This window comes from Schistocerca gregaria, chromosome 6 (assembly GCF_023897955.1).
Source record: "Schistocerca gregaria isolate iqSchGreg1 chromosome 6, iqSchGreg1.2, whole genome shotgun sequence".
Lineage (NCBI taxonomy): Eukaryota > Metazoa > Arthropoda > Insecta > Orthoptera > Acrididae > Schistocerca > Schistocerca gregaria.
The window spans coordinates 479,867,428-479,881,553 of NC_064925.1; the positions used below are offsets into that span (position 1 = coordinate 479,867,428).

At 39.4% G+C, this 14,126-nt stretch overlaps 2 protein-coding genes across 2 annotated transcripts in view; one reads left to right on the forward strand and one right to left on the reverse strand.

Annotated features, from left to right (window-relative positions):
- The window catches only part of LOC126279016 (transforming growth factor beta regulator 1), a 70,552-nt gene extending 66,599 nt beyond the window's left edge, over positions 1-3,953 (reverse strand). The window contains exons 1-2 of the mRNA XM_049979401.1: positions 3,718-3,953; positions 3,512-3,623 (exon numbers count right to left, since the gene is read on the reverse strand). Of these exons, the coding sequence (XP_049835358.1) occupies positions 3,512-3,623; positions 3,718-3,846 (241 nt within the window). The 5' untranslated portion in view covers positions 3,847-3,953. The remainder of the gene's footprint in view (positions 1-3,511; positions 3,624-3,717) is intronic.
- A 204-nt stretch (positions 3,954-4,157) lies between these two features.
- The window catches only part of LOC126279015 (glycosylphosphatidylinositol anchor attachment 1 protein), a 74,088-nt gene continuing 64,119 nt past the window's right edge, over positions 4,158-14,126 (forward strand). The window contains exons 1-6 of the mRNA XM_049979400.1: positions 4,158-4,645; positions 12,291-12,508; positions 12,623-12,782; positions 13,118-13,272; positions 13,357-13,509; positions 13,596-13,714. Of these exons, the coding sequence (XP_049835357.1) occupies positions 4,504-4,645; positions 12,291-12,508; positions 12,623-12,782; positions 13,118-13,272; positions 13,357-13,509; positions 13,596-13,714 (947 nt within the window). The 5' untranslated portion in view covers positions 4,158-4,503. The remainder of the gene's footprint in view (positions 4,646-12,290; positions 12,509-12,622; positions 12,783-13,117; positions 13,273-13,356; positions 13,510-13,595; positions 13,715-14,126) is intronic.

Sequence of the window (14,126 nt, forward strand, 5' to 3'; positions counted from 1 at the left end):
TGAGTAATGAGCAAGTGACAATGTTCACTTGCACAAAGGCTACTGCTCCCATAAAATGCCTTTGCTCATCATACGAAAATTAAAAAAATCCGTATGCTTCAAAAATATCAAGGTTCCCTTTATTCATAAAAACCAAAAAAGCTCATCAATGAACATCAAAATATTCATTGATTGGTATGTCAACACTTTTATCCCCAATGTAAAAAATAAATAAATAAATAAAATTAAAAAAATCAAATAATAGAAAATCCAGGATGGAATGTAACAATATTATGAGAAGGAAAGTAGCCACTTACCATATAGCGAGTGGAGTTCAGATAGGCACAAAATTTAACACTAAAAGGCTTTTGTACTCAAACAAATGTATATAATTACAATCTATGTACAAAAGCTAATCCAATGACAACAGAGAGTTTTTTAAAGCATGTTAAGGAACAAGAGTGGCAGGACATTTACAGTGACGATAACATAGATGACAAATATAATGCATCCCTTAACACATTTCTCAGGACCTTTGAAAGTTGCTTTTCATTAGAACATTCTAAGCTAGGTATTAGCAGTGAAAGGCATTGTAAGCAGCTGACTAGTGGAATAAGGCTATCACATAGAACAAATTGGGAATTATATCAAAATGTTAAGAGGAGTCACAATCAAGCTACAACAGCCCATTACAAGCAGTATTGTAAGGTGCTTAAAAATGTTGTTAGGAAGGCAAAGATCATTTGGTACACAAATAGAATAGCTAATTCACAGGATATAATTAAAACCATATGGCCAAACATGAAGGAAGTGTGTGGTCAGCAGCACAAGGTCGATAATATAAAGTCAGTTCATAGTAAAAATATTCCTGTTACTAATAAGTCAAATATTTAACAATCACTTTCCGAGCATTGCTGGTGAATTAAATAAAAACTTAGATTCTACTGGGTATCTTGAAATACTCCTCTATGATACTGACAATAGTGGAGACTGAGTCAATAATTACATTGCTGAAGACTAATGACTCTCATGGATATGATGGAGTACCTAGCGGAATACTGAAGTAGTGTGCTGCACATGTCACCCCTGCACTTAGCCATATTTGTGATTTTTCCTTTAAGAATGGTCAGTTTCTTGAACAGTTAAAGTACTCAGTAGTAAAGCTGTTTTATAAAAAGGGAGAAAGGGATAATGTAGACAATTTTAAACCTATCTATATACCATCAGTGTTTGCTAAGGTCATGAAAAGGCTGTGTATGCATGGATAATTGATCACTTTATTTCACATAATTTGCTATCAAATGTACAGTTCGGTTTTAGAAGTAGTTTAACAACTGAAAATGCTACATTATCTTTTCATCGTGGGGTACTGTATAAATTAAACAAAATGTTTTGAGTGTTATGCATCTTTTTTTATTTAACTAATGCTTTTGACTGAGTTGATCACAAAATATTGCTCCAGAAGCTGGACCTTTATGGAACACGGGGAGTAGCTCACAACTGGTTAATCTCTTACTTAAACAACATACAGCATAAGATCATTATCCACAGTGGAATGGCTGTGATGTGGGGTCTGAATCGGGCATGGTTAAATGCGAGGTGCCCAAGGGATCAGTGCTTGGGCCACCCCTGTTCCTTATTTACATAAATGATATGCCCTCTAGTATTACAGGTGATTCTAAAATATTTCTGTTTGCAGATGAGACCAGTTTGGTAGTAAAGGATGTTGTGTACAATGTTGGCACTGTTTCAAATAGTGCAGTTCATGACATAAGTTCGTGGCACGTAGAAAATAAACTAATGTAAATCACAAGAAGACTCAGCTTTTATAGTTTCTAACACACAATTTAAAAAAAAAAAAAACATGACATTTTAATTTCACAGAATGGGCATATGGTTAGTGAAAATGAACAGTTCACATTTCTAGGTTTTCAGATAAATGGTAAACTGTCATGGAAAGCCCACATTCAAGGTCTTGTTCAAGGACTTAATGCTGCCATTTTTACTATTTGGTCAATATCTGAGGTAAGTGATAGTTCAACAAAAAAAAAAAAAAAAAAAAAAAAAAAAAAAAAAAAAAAAAAAAAAAAACAGTCTACTTTGCCTGTATTCATTCGCTTATGATGTATGGTATTATATTTTTGGATAATTCTTCCCATTCTCAAAGGATTTTTCTGGCATAGAAACAGACGATTCGAGCAATAAGTGATGTCAACTTGCAAAACTTTTGTTGACCACAGTTCATTAGTCTGGGTAGTCTGACACTGGCTTCTTAATATATATATTCTTTACTGTCATTTCTTGTTAACAATATCAGCTTATTCCCAAGAATGAGCAATTTTCACTCAGTTAATACTAGGCAGAAATCCAACCTACATTTGGATTGCACTTCATTGACTCTTCAACAACCAATGTGCAGTATACTGCTGCATCCATTTTCAATAAGCTACCACAAGAGTTCAAAACTCTTAGCGGTAATACACTCAGTTTCAAATTGAAACTGAAGAGTGGGCATTCCTTCTATTCTGTTTCGGAGTTCCTTGAAAAATTAAGCTGATTCCTGTGTTATATTGTTGATTGTGTTTACATCATCATCAGCATCAGTAGTTGAAATGATTCAGGAAACCAATACAATCTAGCTCAGATTAAACAGTCCAGAACAATGCCTTAAAACTGTCGCGCCGAAGTGGTTTAAACTGTGTTTCAGTAGAGCATACATACATCATAAATGTTTGAAACTTGAAAAGGTCTCCATAGTGTTTCATTTGATTAAAGTACCTATACCGTGGTCTCAGGCAGGATCCCTCATATTATTCAACACAGAGATCCTATTCCAATAGAGTTCAATGGGAATCTGAATAAAGGAGGGAATTGTGCTAGGGTAGTCCCTGCAGTTGTGCAAAGACACTGTGCCAGCATGGTATAGTGGTTAGCACATCAGTCTGGTGTGCAGGAGACCTGGGTTCGAATCCTGGCCTTGTTAAAAAATTTCATTATTGCGAAGCCACAATTCCAGTGTTGGAGCAGGATCATCTGCTGGGTGAGCAAGAGACTTGCATTCCAACCCTGTCCTTGGTATAAATTTTTATTTATTGCCTCAGTTGCATATACACATAATAGATGTTTAAGACTCGAAAAGACCTATGGAACCACATAGTTTCAAGCAAGGAATAATATATCTATAAATGAAGCATTACAGCAACATCTGAAGAAAGAAAATATGCATTCTCGAAATTAAAACATTTCGTGTGCCTGCTGATGACCCAAAATCGTATCACGCAACTTTGCCGTTCTTAAACTCACGCCACTATATCTAAAACAAACTTATTAATTCAAGATAGTGCGTTATATTTGTGAAAGTATAATGGAAATGACAACGATAATTTCCTCTTCCTGTTTTTATGATTTACAACTACTTCGACAGATCGCATCAACTTGAAGGGCACATGCCATACAGTAAGCGAGTCTCTAAAATCGAAATTATCAGTACTTTTACTCAGTGATTCGAAGAAATCGTACGTAACCAACACACCTGCAATTGTCTGCAGATGATAAAGTTTCTTCAACAAAAATCTTCTTTCTTCCTTTCTAATTACGATCTGTTCCTGCATCTGGGAGACTTGGTCGCATAAGGCAGCATTTTCCTGCACATACGAGCATGGGCACGTAACTCCGACATAATCGTGACAACTAAGAGACGACCTTAACATAATGAAAAAATTAGAAGTATATACTTACAAACACTAAATCTTTTATTACTCTTTTAATAGCATTATACTTCTTTTTGTATTTCAAATTTGTTGCATCATTTGCCTCATTCACGTTCGGAAAAGTTTTCCGTTTATTTGCACCGAAGTGGTATTCCATTTCAGCGCCTCCCACACCTTAAACAACCGCGTCAACAACAATATTTACGTTTTTTACGTCAGGTATTGCCACTAGAGCGCTGATGTTTGTCGCCCATTGCTGCCAATCTAAAATGTGAAAGAAATATTTACATTTCAAAACAGTCGATTGTAATATACGAACAAAATTTTCGTTTCTAAGATTTCCACAGGTAGTCAGAACTTTGATGCGAAAACAATCATATTCCAGTGATTTAATTCTAATGAACCACTTTTCGCTATTACTGGTATTTTTATTGTAATATCAATTGTAATAAAATCTCTGCTCATTTTACTTTCTATTGTAGTAGGCATGGAGCAGAAATCTCTGCTATATGGTAGAACCTAGTATCAAGTAGGCGTAACGACATGGTCAAAGATAATCAAGAAAGAGATGTGCGAAACAGTCCGGGAAATTTAGATAATAGTGAAATGCGATGTCACAAGTAAAGAAAGCGCTGCATGGCGTGCTATCAATGTTAGATACAAGAGTGTTAACATCAGTCAATTGATAATATTTTATTCTACAGTATAAGGAGCTATCTGTACAATATACATCGGTATTTGTTGTGGGCAGTGGATTACTGTTTACAGAACTTTCTGTGATTAAAATGAAGCAGATATATCTTAAGTAAAAGAAATGGGCCTTCTTACGGATCCCGGGGTTGGACGGGGCAAGGTTGTAAAACTTTTAATAAAGCACCACGATAAGGTGTGTGCCTTATCATACATAGCTGGTGTTTTGTGGTTTGCAAGTCTGGCACATGACAATTTTAATGCAGGTATGTACTGGAGTTTTGTATCGCACAGTTATAAAATAGCGCTTCCTCACCCGTATGGGCGTGTTCAAGCAACTTGAGGTGATAAGTGATACACACACAAACACAAACAAACAAGCAGTACTGCATTGTGATTATACAATACAGGCTTTCACATCCACAGCTAAATCCTTAGTGATATCAGGCCATGGTCTAAGACACATTTTTTATGGTTTTTCTCCTACTACAGGAGCCATCATGAAACTGAATGCTGTAAAATGATACGGCAAACATAACACTGGTTTTTCTGTAGCTGATTTAACTAGTCAGCAACCAATTGTTTTCATCAACAGCATTACAAAGTAACACTGCATCTTAAATTAAAAAGTAATAACTAATATCCTACAGCAACAATTTTCATTAGCAATGATTTTCTTGAAAGAAAGAAAACCACATGATTTGCACTATTTTTTTTTATTTTTTTTCCCCCCATTCCGTCAGAGCTGGGGGGGGGGGGGGGCAGATAGAAATATAGATATATGACCCTTCTTGGCCCCAGCTATGAGTGCTCTGTTGTGTCGTTGTTACAGCTACATAGACAATTATTGTTTGCATTAATATCCATTTGCACCTCACAATAAATAGGCGGTTACAGCTGTCAAAAGTGATCTTTCAGTGTATGAGTTACCTGATATCGCACAGGAAACTCCTAGCCCTAAACAGCCGGTTTCAGGCAAGAGTCATTGTTTCTGCATGACAACACAGTTCCCTATTGAAACGTCTCTTGCAGTGGGGTCTGGTGGTGTAGTGGTAAAGTGCTAGCCTGGAATCTGAAAGGTCATGGGATCAAATCCCATTCAGATCACATGTTTTTCAGTCTCCACCTCTCCATGATTTTAGGAGTCACCAGAAATGACACATGGTTCAGATTCTACATAAAACTATAGGTCTCCTTTACAAAGTTGAATAACAGTGGTACATTCGGGACATGCAAGTCACCGAAATGGTGTCCAATTACTAGGCTGCACCCGACCATTGAGTGGCAAGATTATAGCAGCCATAACAGGCTGTGCACATTTCCATATTAAGCTCATTGTACTGTTTTAATTGTATAGTGATCCATAAGCACACTTAAGACACAACAGTGTTCAGTAATTCAACGTTTCTTTACCCATGGGATCTTAAAAACTATCATGTTACCATACTCCTGAAAACTTGAGGTAAGTTGATTTTTTCCCCTAAATGCCACAGACTCCTAATTCTAGCATTATATTACTTCTGGCTTTTGTTCTTGTATCTGCAAAGCTCATGCGTGACATCTCGTTACCATCTTTTAGTTGTGTCTATACCATCTGCCTGCTTCATCTTTTGCCCCAGACACCTCACAAGTACACTTCGAACGAAATAACTTTTAGATTGGCTGATGTAAGTGGAGTGTGTGTGTGGGGGGGAGGGGGGTGAGAGGAGATGGTGGCCTGTTTCCATTGTACGAGATTACTGAAAATTGTAGTTCCACATTTCGGCTGTGATCCAAGCCATGGAGTTATTGGTTCCCCATGCTTAAAGCTTATTTACTTATGACTGTCACGTCACACATCACACACAGGACCAGGCAAAATCACAACCGAGCAAGGTGGCGCACTGATTAGCATACTGGACTCTCATTCGGGAGGACTGTGGGTCAAATCTGCCTCCGACCATCTTGGTTTAGGTTTTCTGTAATTTCCCTAAATCGTATCAGGCAAAAGCTGGATGGTTCCTTTGAAAGGGCATGGCTCACTTTCTCCCTAATCTGCTGGGACCAATGACCTTGCAGTTTGGTCACCTCCCCCAAACCAACCAAATAACAAAAACAGTACAAAAATGTTTAACTGCAGAAATAACATGAAGCAAATTGGAATTAGAAGTTCTTGTGTGTGTGTGTGGGCGGGGGGGGGGGGGGGGGGGGGGGGGAATTACCAAAAAATGAACTAGATGACAACCTCTACCTTCAATAAAACCTCAATAATGAACAAATATGGGGGGGGGGGGGGGCAGTGGGGGAAGTATCAGAAATTTAGCTTTACCCATATGGTGAAAACGAAGTCCACAGTACTGCAAATCCATCACGTAACTCCAAAACCTGGTACAACCACAACTAACAACTATTTTTAAAACCTAACCATACCAAAATAACTACAACACACTTCAACTTTAAACTACTAACCAAGAATTTCAGCTACCAACCCAAGCCACAGATCACACGAAACTGCTCGCAACATAAATCTAGATAACGATATCTCACTTTTTACAGTAAATAAAAAAATGTATTTACCACCCAGTCAGCTGACAAATAAATCTAATGTGGCATACCATTCACACACTAAAAAAAAGGTAACCATTACTGAATAGGGGACCTGTGCTAATCAATCTTCAAGCATTATGTCACTGCCACATGTGTATTGTATATGGAACTGGGAACATAGAAACAACAGAAAGACTTCGTTCCCACCGAAGTCCTCAATGGTTCACAACAGGCTACAGCAGTCCTCTCACCTCACCGCCACCCCTCACTGAACTCAGTGTTATTGTGTGGTTCGGCACCCAGTGGACAGCTCCCCCCCCCCCCCCCAAGGTAATGTCATACCAGACAAGTGTAACCCCAAATGTTTGTGTGGTAGAGTAATTATGGCGTATGCTTACTTGGTAAGCAGCGTGTTAGAGCTCGCAGCTAGCCGGGCGGGCTCACTGTCACGTGTACTCATCTCTGGTTCGAAAAGCAGTAACTTTGGTCAATTTCATAAATTCAACAGACTGCTTGCACTTCACACATTTTGCCACAAGGCTATATAACAGGAAATTTAATTCTAGCCATAAGGGCAACTAATGGATGACTAGTAAATTTCGCCATATGATCCATACCTAGGACCAAATGAAAAATCCAAAAATTAAATTTCAAACCATTAATGGAATAATAAACTAGCAATTCCAAAATTGAAAACAAATCAGTAGCCAATAACTCATGTCATTAAAATAACTCACTGGCAAATAAATGGAAACAAGCTCCCAAAACACTTGAGTTATTTTACTCACTGATGAATAAATGAAAACAAACTCCTATGACACTGAGTAACACACAGCACAAAATTCAGTGCCACACTAACATTACTGACAAACAATTTCGAAACACTAATGTCTCACACTATATGGCACCATTACTTACTCCATCTGTCGGACGCTGTGACCGAGCGGTTCTAGGCGTTACAATCTTGAACCGCGCGACCGCTACGATCGCAGGTTCGAATCCTGCCTTGGGCTTGGATGTGTGTGGTGTCCTTAGGTTAGTTAGGTTTAAGTAGTTCTAAGTTCTAGGGGACCGATAACCTCAGATGTTAAGTCCCATAGCGCTCAGAGCCATGTGAACCATTTTGAACAGTGACATCATACAACATAGTTACATCATGGGTCAAAGCCAACAGGTTGTACTGCAATTTTTTTGCCCCTATGCATGCACTTCACAATTTTTTACAGAGTATAGATGTAGCTCTAGATGGAGAATGAGTATACCAGTCACAATGGGGTGTCTTGTATGGTCGGGTTTATGTGCTTTTGAAAGCATGTAGAAGATGGGTGGCTGGTTACTGCATCCCCACAGAGAGAATTTTTGTCCTGCAACCCACGTTTCTTTGTAAAAGATACCAGCTGATTCCTCTACTGACTTCCCCAGTTCCTCTTCCTATTCCTTTACCATCCAGCACGCTGCTCATCACTGTCCATGCTTTCTCCCTGTACACTAACATACCCATTGCTCGTGGTCTTGCTAATTGTGAACACTACCTTTCCTAATGACTGGCTGACTCCAAACCTACTACCTTCTTCCTGGTCACCATGGCCAAGTAAACTCTTACCCACAATTACTTCTCCTCTGAAGGTATCACCTACAAACAAATCCTTAGTACAGCAAATGGCACCTGCATGGCACTATCCTACACTAATCTATTCGTATGCCATGTAGAGGAATCCCTAACCCCCCAGAATCTCAAACCCCTCACCTGTTTCAGATTCATTGGTGATATCTGCATGATGAGGGCCAAGGGTGAAGACACCCTATCAACTTTCCTCCGAACCTTAACACGCTCTTCTCCATTCATTTCACCTGTTCCTTGTCACCCAACAAGTACTTTCCTTGATGCCAACCTCCACTTCGATGATTGCTACGTTAGTACCTCCGTCCTACCAGTCACCAACAATACATCCACTATGACAGTTGTTACCCATTCCCCACAAAAACAAACCGTCCATACAGCTCAGCTACGTGTGGCCCTTGCATCTGTAGTGATGAGCAATCCCTCTCCAAATATGCCGAGGGTCTCAGTGAAGCCTTCACAGACCAAGATTACTATCCCTACCTTGTTCAGAAATGTCTACTCTTCTCCACATACCCCCTGTGCAACGACATAGAAGCATCTCTCTTGTTTTTCACTAACATCTAAATGAAGCAAATGAATCACATTCTCCATCAGGCTTCCAACATCATCTTGCCATGCCTTAAAATGGGGAACATCCACTCCACCACTCCTACAGTGGTATTCCACTGCCCAACCAACCTACACAGTATCCTTCCTGTTCCTATCTGACCCTTGCCTGCAACTCTTTGTCACTGGGCTCATATCCGAGCAAATAAAACTAGATACAAGGCACTTCCCGTGGCCTCCTATTCCAGTCCTGTCTTAGGGATCTCCTACATCACCAAAGGCAGGACTACCTCTGAATTCAACCATTTGATCTACCACACTGCCAATCTGAGGCGAAAAGACAGCTGGACCACCCGCCTAACACACTGTACTTGACCCCAACAACTGCTTCACAGCCAGCGCCATCTGAATTCTTCCAACCAATAGCAGCTTTTCTTAATTACACAGATGTGAGCTCTTCCTGAAGTGTGTCCTTCATTCGTATAGCCCTGCAGGCCTCAACCTTCAGTAGCCTCCAGGCCTGAGATATTACTTGGAGGCAAAATATCGTGTTGCAGCTCGATGAATGGGGTTTCTGTGTGGAACCCCCCACTCCCTTAAAATCCTTCCTCCATGAAAGGTATTTTAGACACAGGGTCAGAAATGTCTTGCGGGACTGTTTTAAGCAGAAGAACAGCATTCCTCAAGGGAGTGCTTCAAGTTTATGGCGTTCACCATAGGGATAAACAGTATTACAGCTGTGGTGCATAGTCTTTTGTGTGTTCCTTGTTAGTTTATGTCTTTTCCATCTTCTGTGCCACCTCCAACCTCACAGCAGCTACTCAACAGTTGTTAATGACAGTCAGGCATTTGACAGAATGAGCAAACACAAGAAGTTTTAAGTTCTCTTTGAAGAAAACAGTTTGTACTTCTTTTTTTTTAATTGCTCCAAACTGGGGGAAACCGCTCTCACGTTTAAGGAAAAAGTGATATATCTGGGCTTCACTTTTTATGAAAGACTAATGTTGCTGCCATTCTTTAAAGAATTGAAATTATGATGCCTCAAGGATTTAAACATTCTCAAATCTGCCAGTCATAAGTCTTGGGAGCTGACATCATATCTGCACCAATTTTGTATCGCCTTCATGCAAACCTGGATTGACTGTTAATGCCAGATTTACAGGTCAGCAACCTTCATACCTCAAGATGCTGGATGTAACTCACCACAAGTGCATTTGGCTGTCAACAGGGGATTCATGCATTATTCCGGTTTTGGGATTGTTGCATTATTCCAGTTTCTAGCTTGTGTGCAGATGGTGGTGAGCCTCCAATGTCTATTCAATATTTTCTGCAAGCATACAGGGCTCTGCCTGTTCCACAATTGCCAGCATTTACCTCCTTTGCCCGGCTGTCACTTTTATGTCGGTTCTATAATTTTCCTCAGGCAAAGAGGCCATTTGGGATCTATATGAGGGCCTTGAGTTATTACAGGTGGAGGACATAATGTTCAAAATCAGGGGTGGAGTATGGGATCCCCAAGGCTACTAAAGAGGACAGAGTTCCTTTTTGAAATTAATTAAATTTTTAAAATTAAATTTAATGAGATTTTAAATTGTCACCCAAATTTTATTAATGTTTACTTTGATGAGCCTGAGTAGGGAGACATTCTCAGCTGTTCCACTGTGTTTCCGAATTTATCCTTAGGATAGGCTCTCAGAGCAATTTTCCATTTATTGTGTACTATTCCGTGTGCAGTGGAGCAAATGAGATGGCATCATGGCAAGAAAGTCGAGGACGGTCTCCTTATATTGCAGAGGCAGGATACGGAAATAATTTTCTGACAGATTTCAAGGCACGAAGGGATCCAGGGAAATGAACATTCTGATGTGACTGCCGAGGAGACTGGTCACACACGCGAGACAGATTCAGTCCCCCACCAGGCTGTTACCGTAAACGTGACCTAGAATTCAGGCGTTGGGAGGTTGCAGGTGACAAGTAATAAACTGTAGTCAGTGAAAACTTCATACCATGACGAACTGAAGAAGTTGCCCTTACAAGGATCAGAGTAGGACACATGGCTTTATCTGGTGTCCCAAGGATCCACAAATGTGTCAAAGATATTTAACACTGATGTCAGTACAGCATATTTTATTTAGTGTGTTTTATATGATGACTTGAGGACAGATCTGGGTCTCCCACTGGCCTGCTGTATATTTTAACTGAAAATGGAGCTAGTGTGTGGTTCATGTTGTAAGGTTTTGTGTGATTACAGGATTCCTTCCCAAAATATTGGGTGAGAGATTTTAATATGCCACTGAGTGGCTTGGTCACCCATTATTTCTAGAATCATTTTCAAAGTATCTGTCCTGGTATTTTGTTCTTCATTTTATCTAGTTATTCTGCTGTATTTTATCAGCTTTTTATGACAAATGAATATCAAAATGTTGTATTTTATATATTTGTTTGTTGAAACAACTAGGTCATAAAATTATCATAACTTCTTATTTTATCACCCTCCTCTATTTATTTCATGCAGGTTCACTGATGCCCTCATTGTTTAGTGTCCCAAAACAATCATCATCATCGTTTGCTACTCCCTGACCTCCACCTACCTATACCTTTCCCTGCAACCACTCCAGCCCAACACATGCCTTCCATTTACCTAGCATAGTCCTTTCCCCTTCTCTACTTCTCCCCCTCTTTGCCCCCCCCCCCCCCCCCCCCCCCACAGCTTCCTGTAACAGCATCTTCCCTCATCCCTACTCTGCTGGTGTCCCCCCACCACTACACACCCCAGCAAAGATTACTTCTCACTTCAGACACAGTCAAACCAAGCCTTGCTGTCTGGAGGTGACAGTGGTCGTGTGTGTGTGTGTGTGTGTGTGTGTGTGTGTGTGTGTGTGTGTGTGTTTTTTTGCTTGTGTGAATGCATGTGAGCAGCAATCTATTCTTTTTTTCCATACTGCTGCTATTCCATCAAAGATTTTCAGTTGTTTAAATTTAATATATTCATAGATACTGTATAGTTAAACAATAACACTAGATCGCGTGTTCACTTAAAACTAAAAAGTTAAAAATAAATATGAGAATGGAAAGTCTTTGGTAGACTATAAATAATGTAAGATAATGGCTCGATGAATAGTTGAAGCACTGAGATGTGGATAGTGATGCTAAATATTGAGATAGATTTGAATGTTGTCAATTCACTAAAATTTTGTTTTGTTCTTGCTGTAAAGGAACATATTTCTCAGAAAATGCATTACTTCCTGGATTGGTCAAGGGAGATTATGAAGAAAGGCTTGTCGCTAGAGAGTACTTGAAGGAACTAGCTGATGAAGCTATAAGACATCCTGACAGTATTCCGTACTCTTGGCTGTTAGCAAAATTTGGACAACTTAATCTTGAAACATACACCCACAATTTTACTGTGCATTATCCTTTAATTCCTGGAACTGTAAGTATATTTATCTTCTTTGCATGGTAGAAATATGTTCAAATGCTCTCACCATCTCGCTGCAAAGATATTTGTTTGTAGAAGAGACACAATTGCATCAATTGTCTGTTTCAGAAATACACAGGAAAAAATGTGTATGCTATATTACGAGCACCAAGAAGTGCTAGTACGGAAGCTTTGGTTTTGTCTACCCCATATCGCCCACCGAAGAGTACAGAAGTTACAACCATGCCTTCTGTTGCACTCATGTTGTCACTTGCCAAGTTTTTCAGGTGTAAGTAGAGTACACTGTTCTTTTTAATTTTGAGCAGGGAAATCCATGTTTGAAGCTAATGTAATACACAAAAATGACATATATTATCAGTAATTTGACTGCAAAATGTCTACCATTAAGTTAAGTGAGACCCTAAGTTGTTTTGGCATCTTCACGAATATTATTCCTTAGAGTAATTAAGTTATCCTGACTCGAAATAGTATGGATGGGCAACTAAATAACCTGTCTTTGATAGCATGGGTAATAACAACTCTGCCCTTATATGTCAACCCATGTCTGATAATTTCAAAGAGTCTTCTTCAAATCAATAAAATGAAAGTCTTATTTCTGTACAGGGCAGAAGTACTGGGCAAAGGATATCATCTTCTTAATAACAGAACATGAACAACTTGGGGTGCAGGCATGGTTAGAAGCATATCACAGAACATCCTGTGGCCACCCAGGGGTTCTGGAACATGGGGACATGATGGGAAGGGCAGGTGCAATACAAGTAAGAGTAATTAAACGTTTAAAACTGTAGTTACATTATACAACAAAGCAACTATTTTAAACACTTTTTGTATTGTTTTTGCAGGCTGCAGTCAACTTGGAATTACATGCTGAGAAGATAGGCTATGTTGATGTTAAAGTGGAAGGTCTTAATGGACAACTTCCAAATTTAGATCTTGTAAATCTTATCCATAGGATGTGTGCTAAGGAAGGTGTGAAGCATACATTCAAGAACAGGGTAACTGTTGTGGTGGCTATATGTATATACAGTCTTGTTATGTGTTTTTACATTTCATTCACTACTAATACACAATCTTTCCATAGGAGAATAAAAAATTTGCAGATGATTTTAAAGAATGGTCATATGCCTTCAGAACTCTAATGGCTATGGTTTCAACACAGGCAACAGGTGTACCAAATGGCAATCATGGCTTGTTCTTGAGGTATCATTTTATTTCATGATTCTAATTTACTTGTTATTCTTTATATGATTTTGCTGTTTGCTGCCTCCCATTGACTATCTATCTAAAGCTGCTTCTGAGAGAAACTTCCACATGGGAAAAATATATTAAAAACAAAGATTCCAAGACTTACCAAGCGGGAAAGTGCCGGCAGACAGGCACAATGAACAAAACACACACACAGAATTACTAGCTTTCACAACCGATGGTTGCTGCTTCAGGATGTATGTGTGTGCGAGTGTACACCTGTCCTTTTTTCCCCCTAAGGGAAGTCTTTCCGCTCCCGGGATTGGAATGACTCCTTACCCTCTCCCTTAAAACCCACATCCTTTCGTCTTTCCCTCTCCTTCCCTCTTTCCTGAAGAAGGTTGCGAAAGCTAGTAATTCTGTGTGT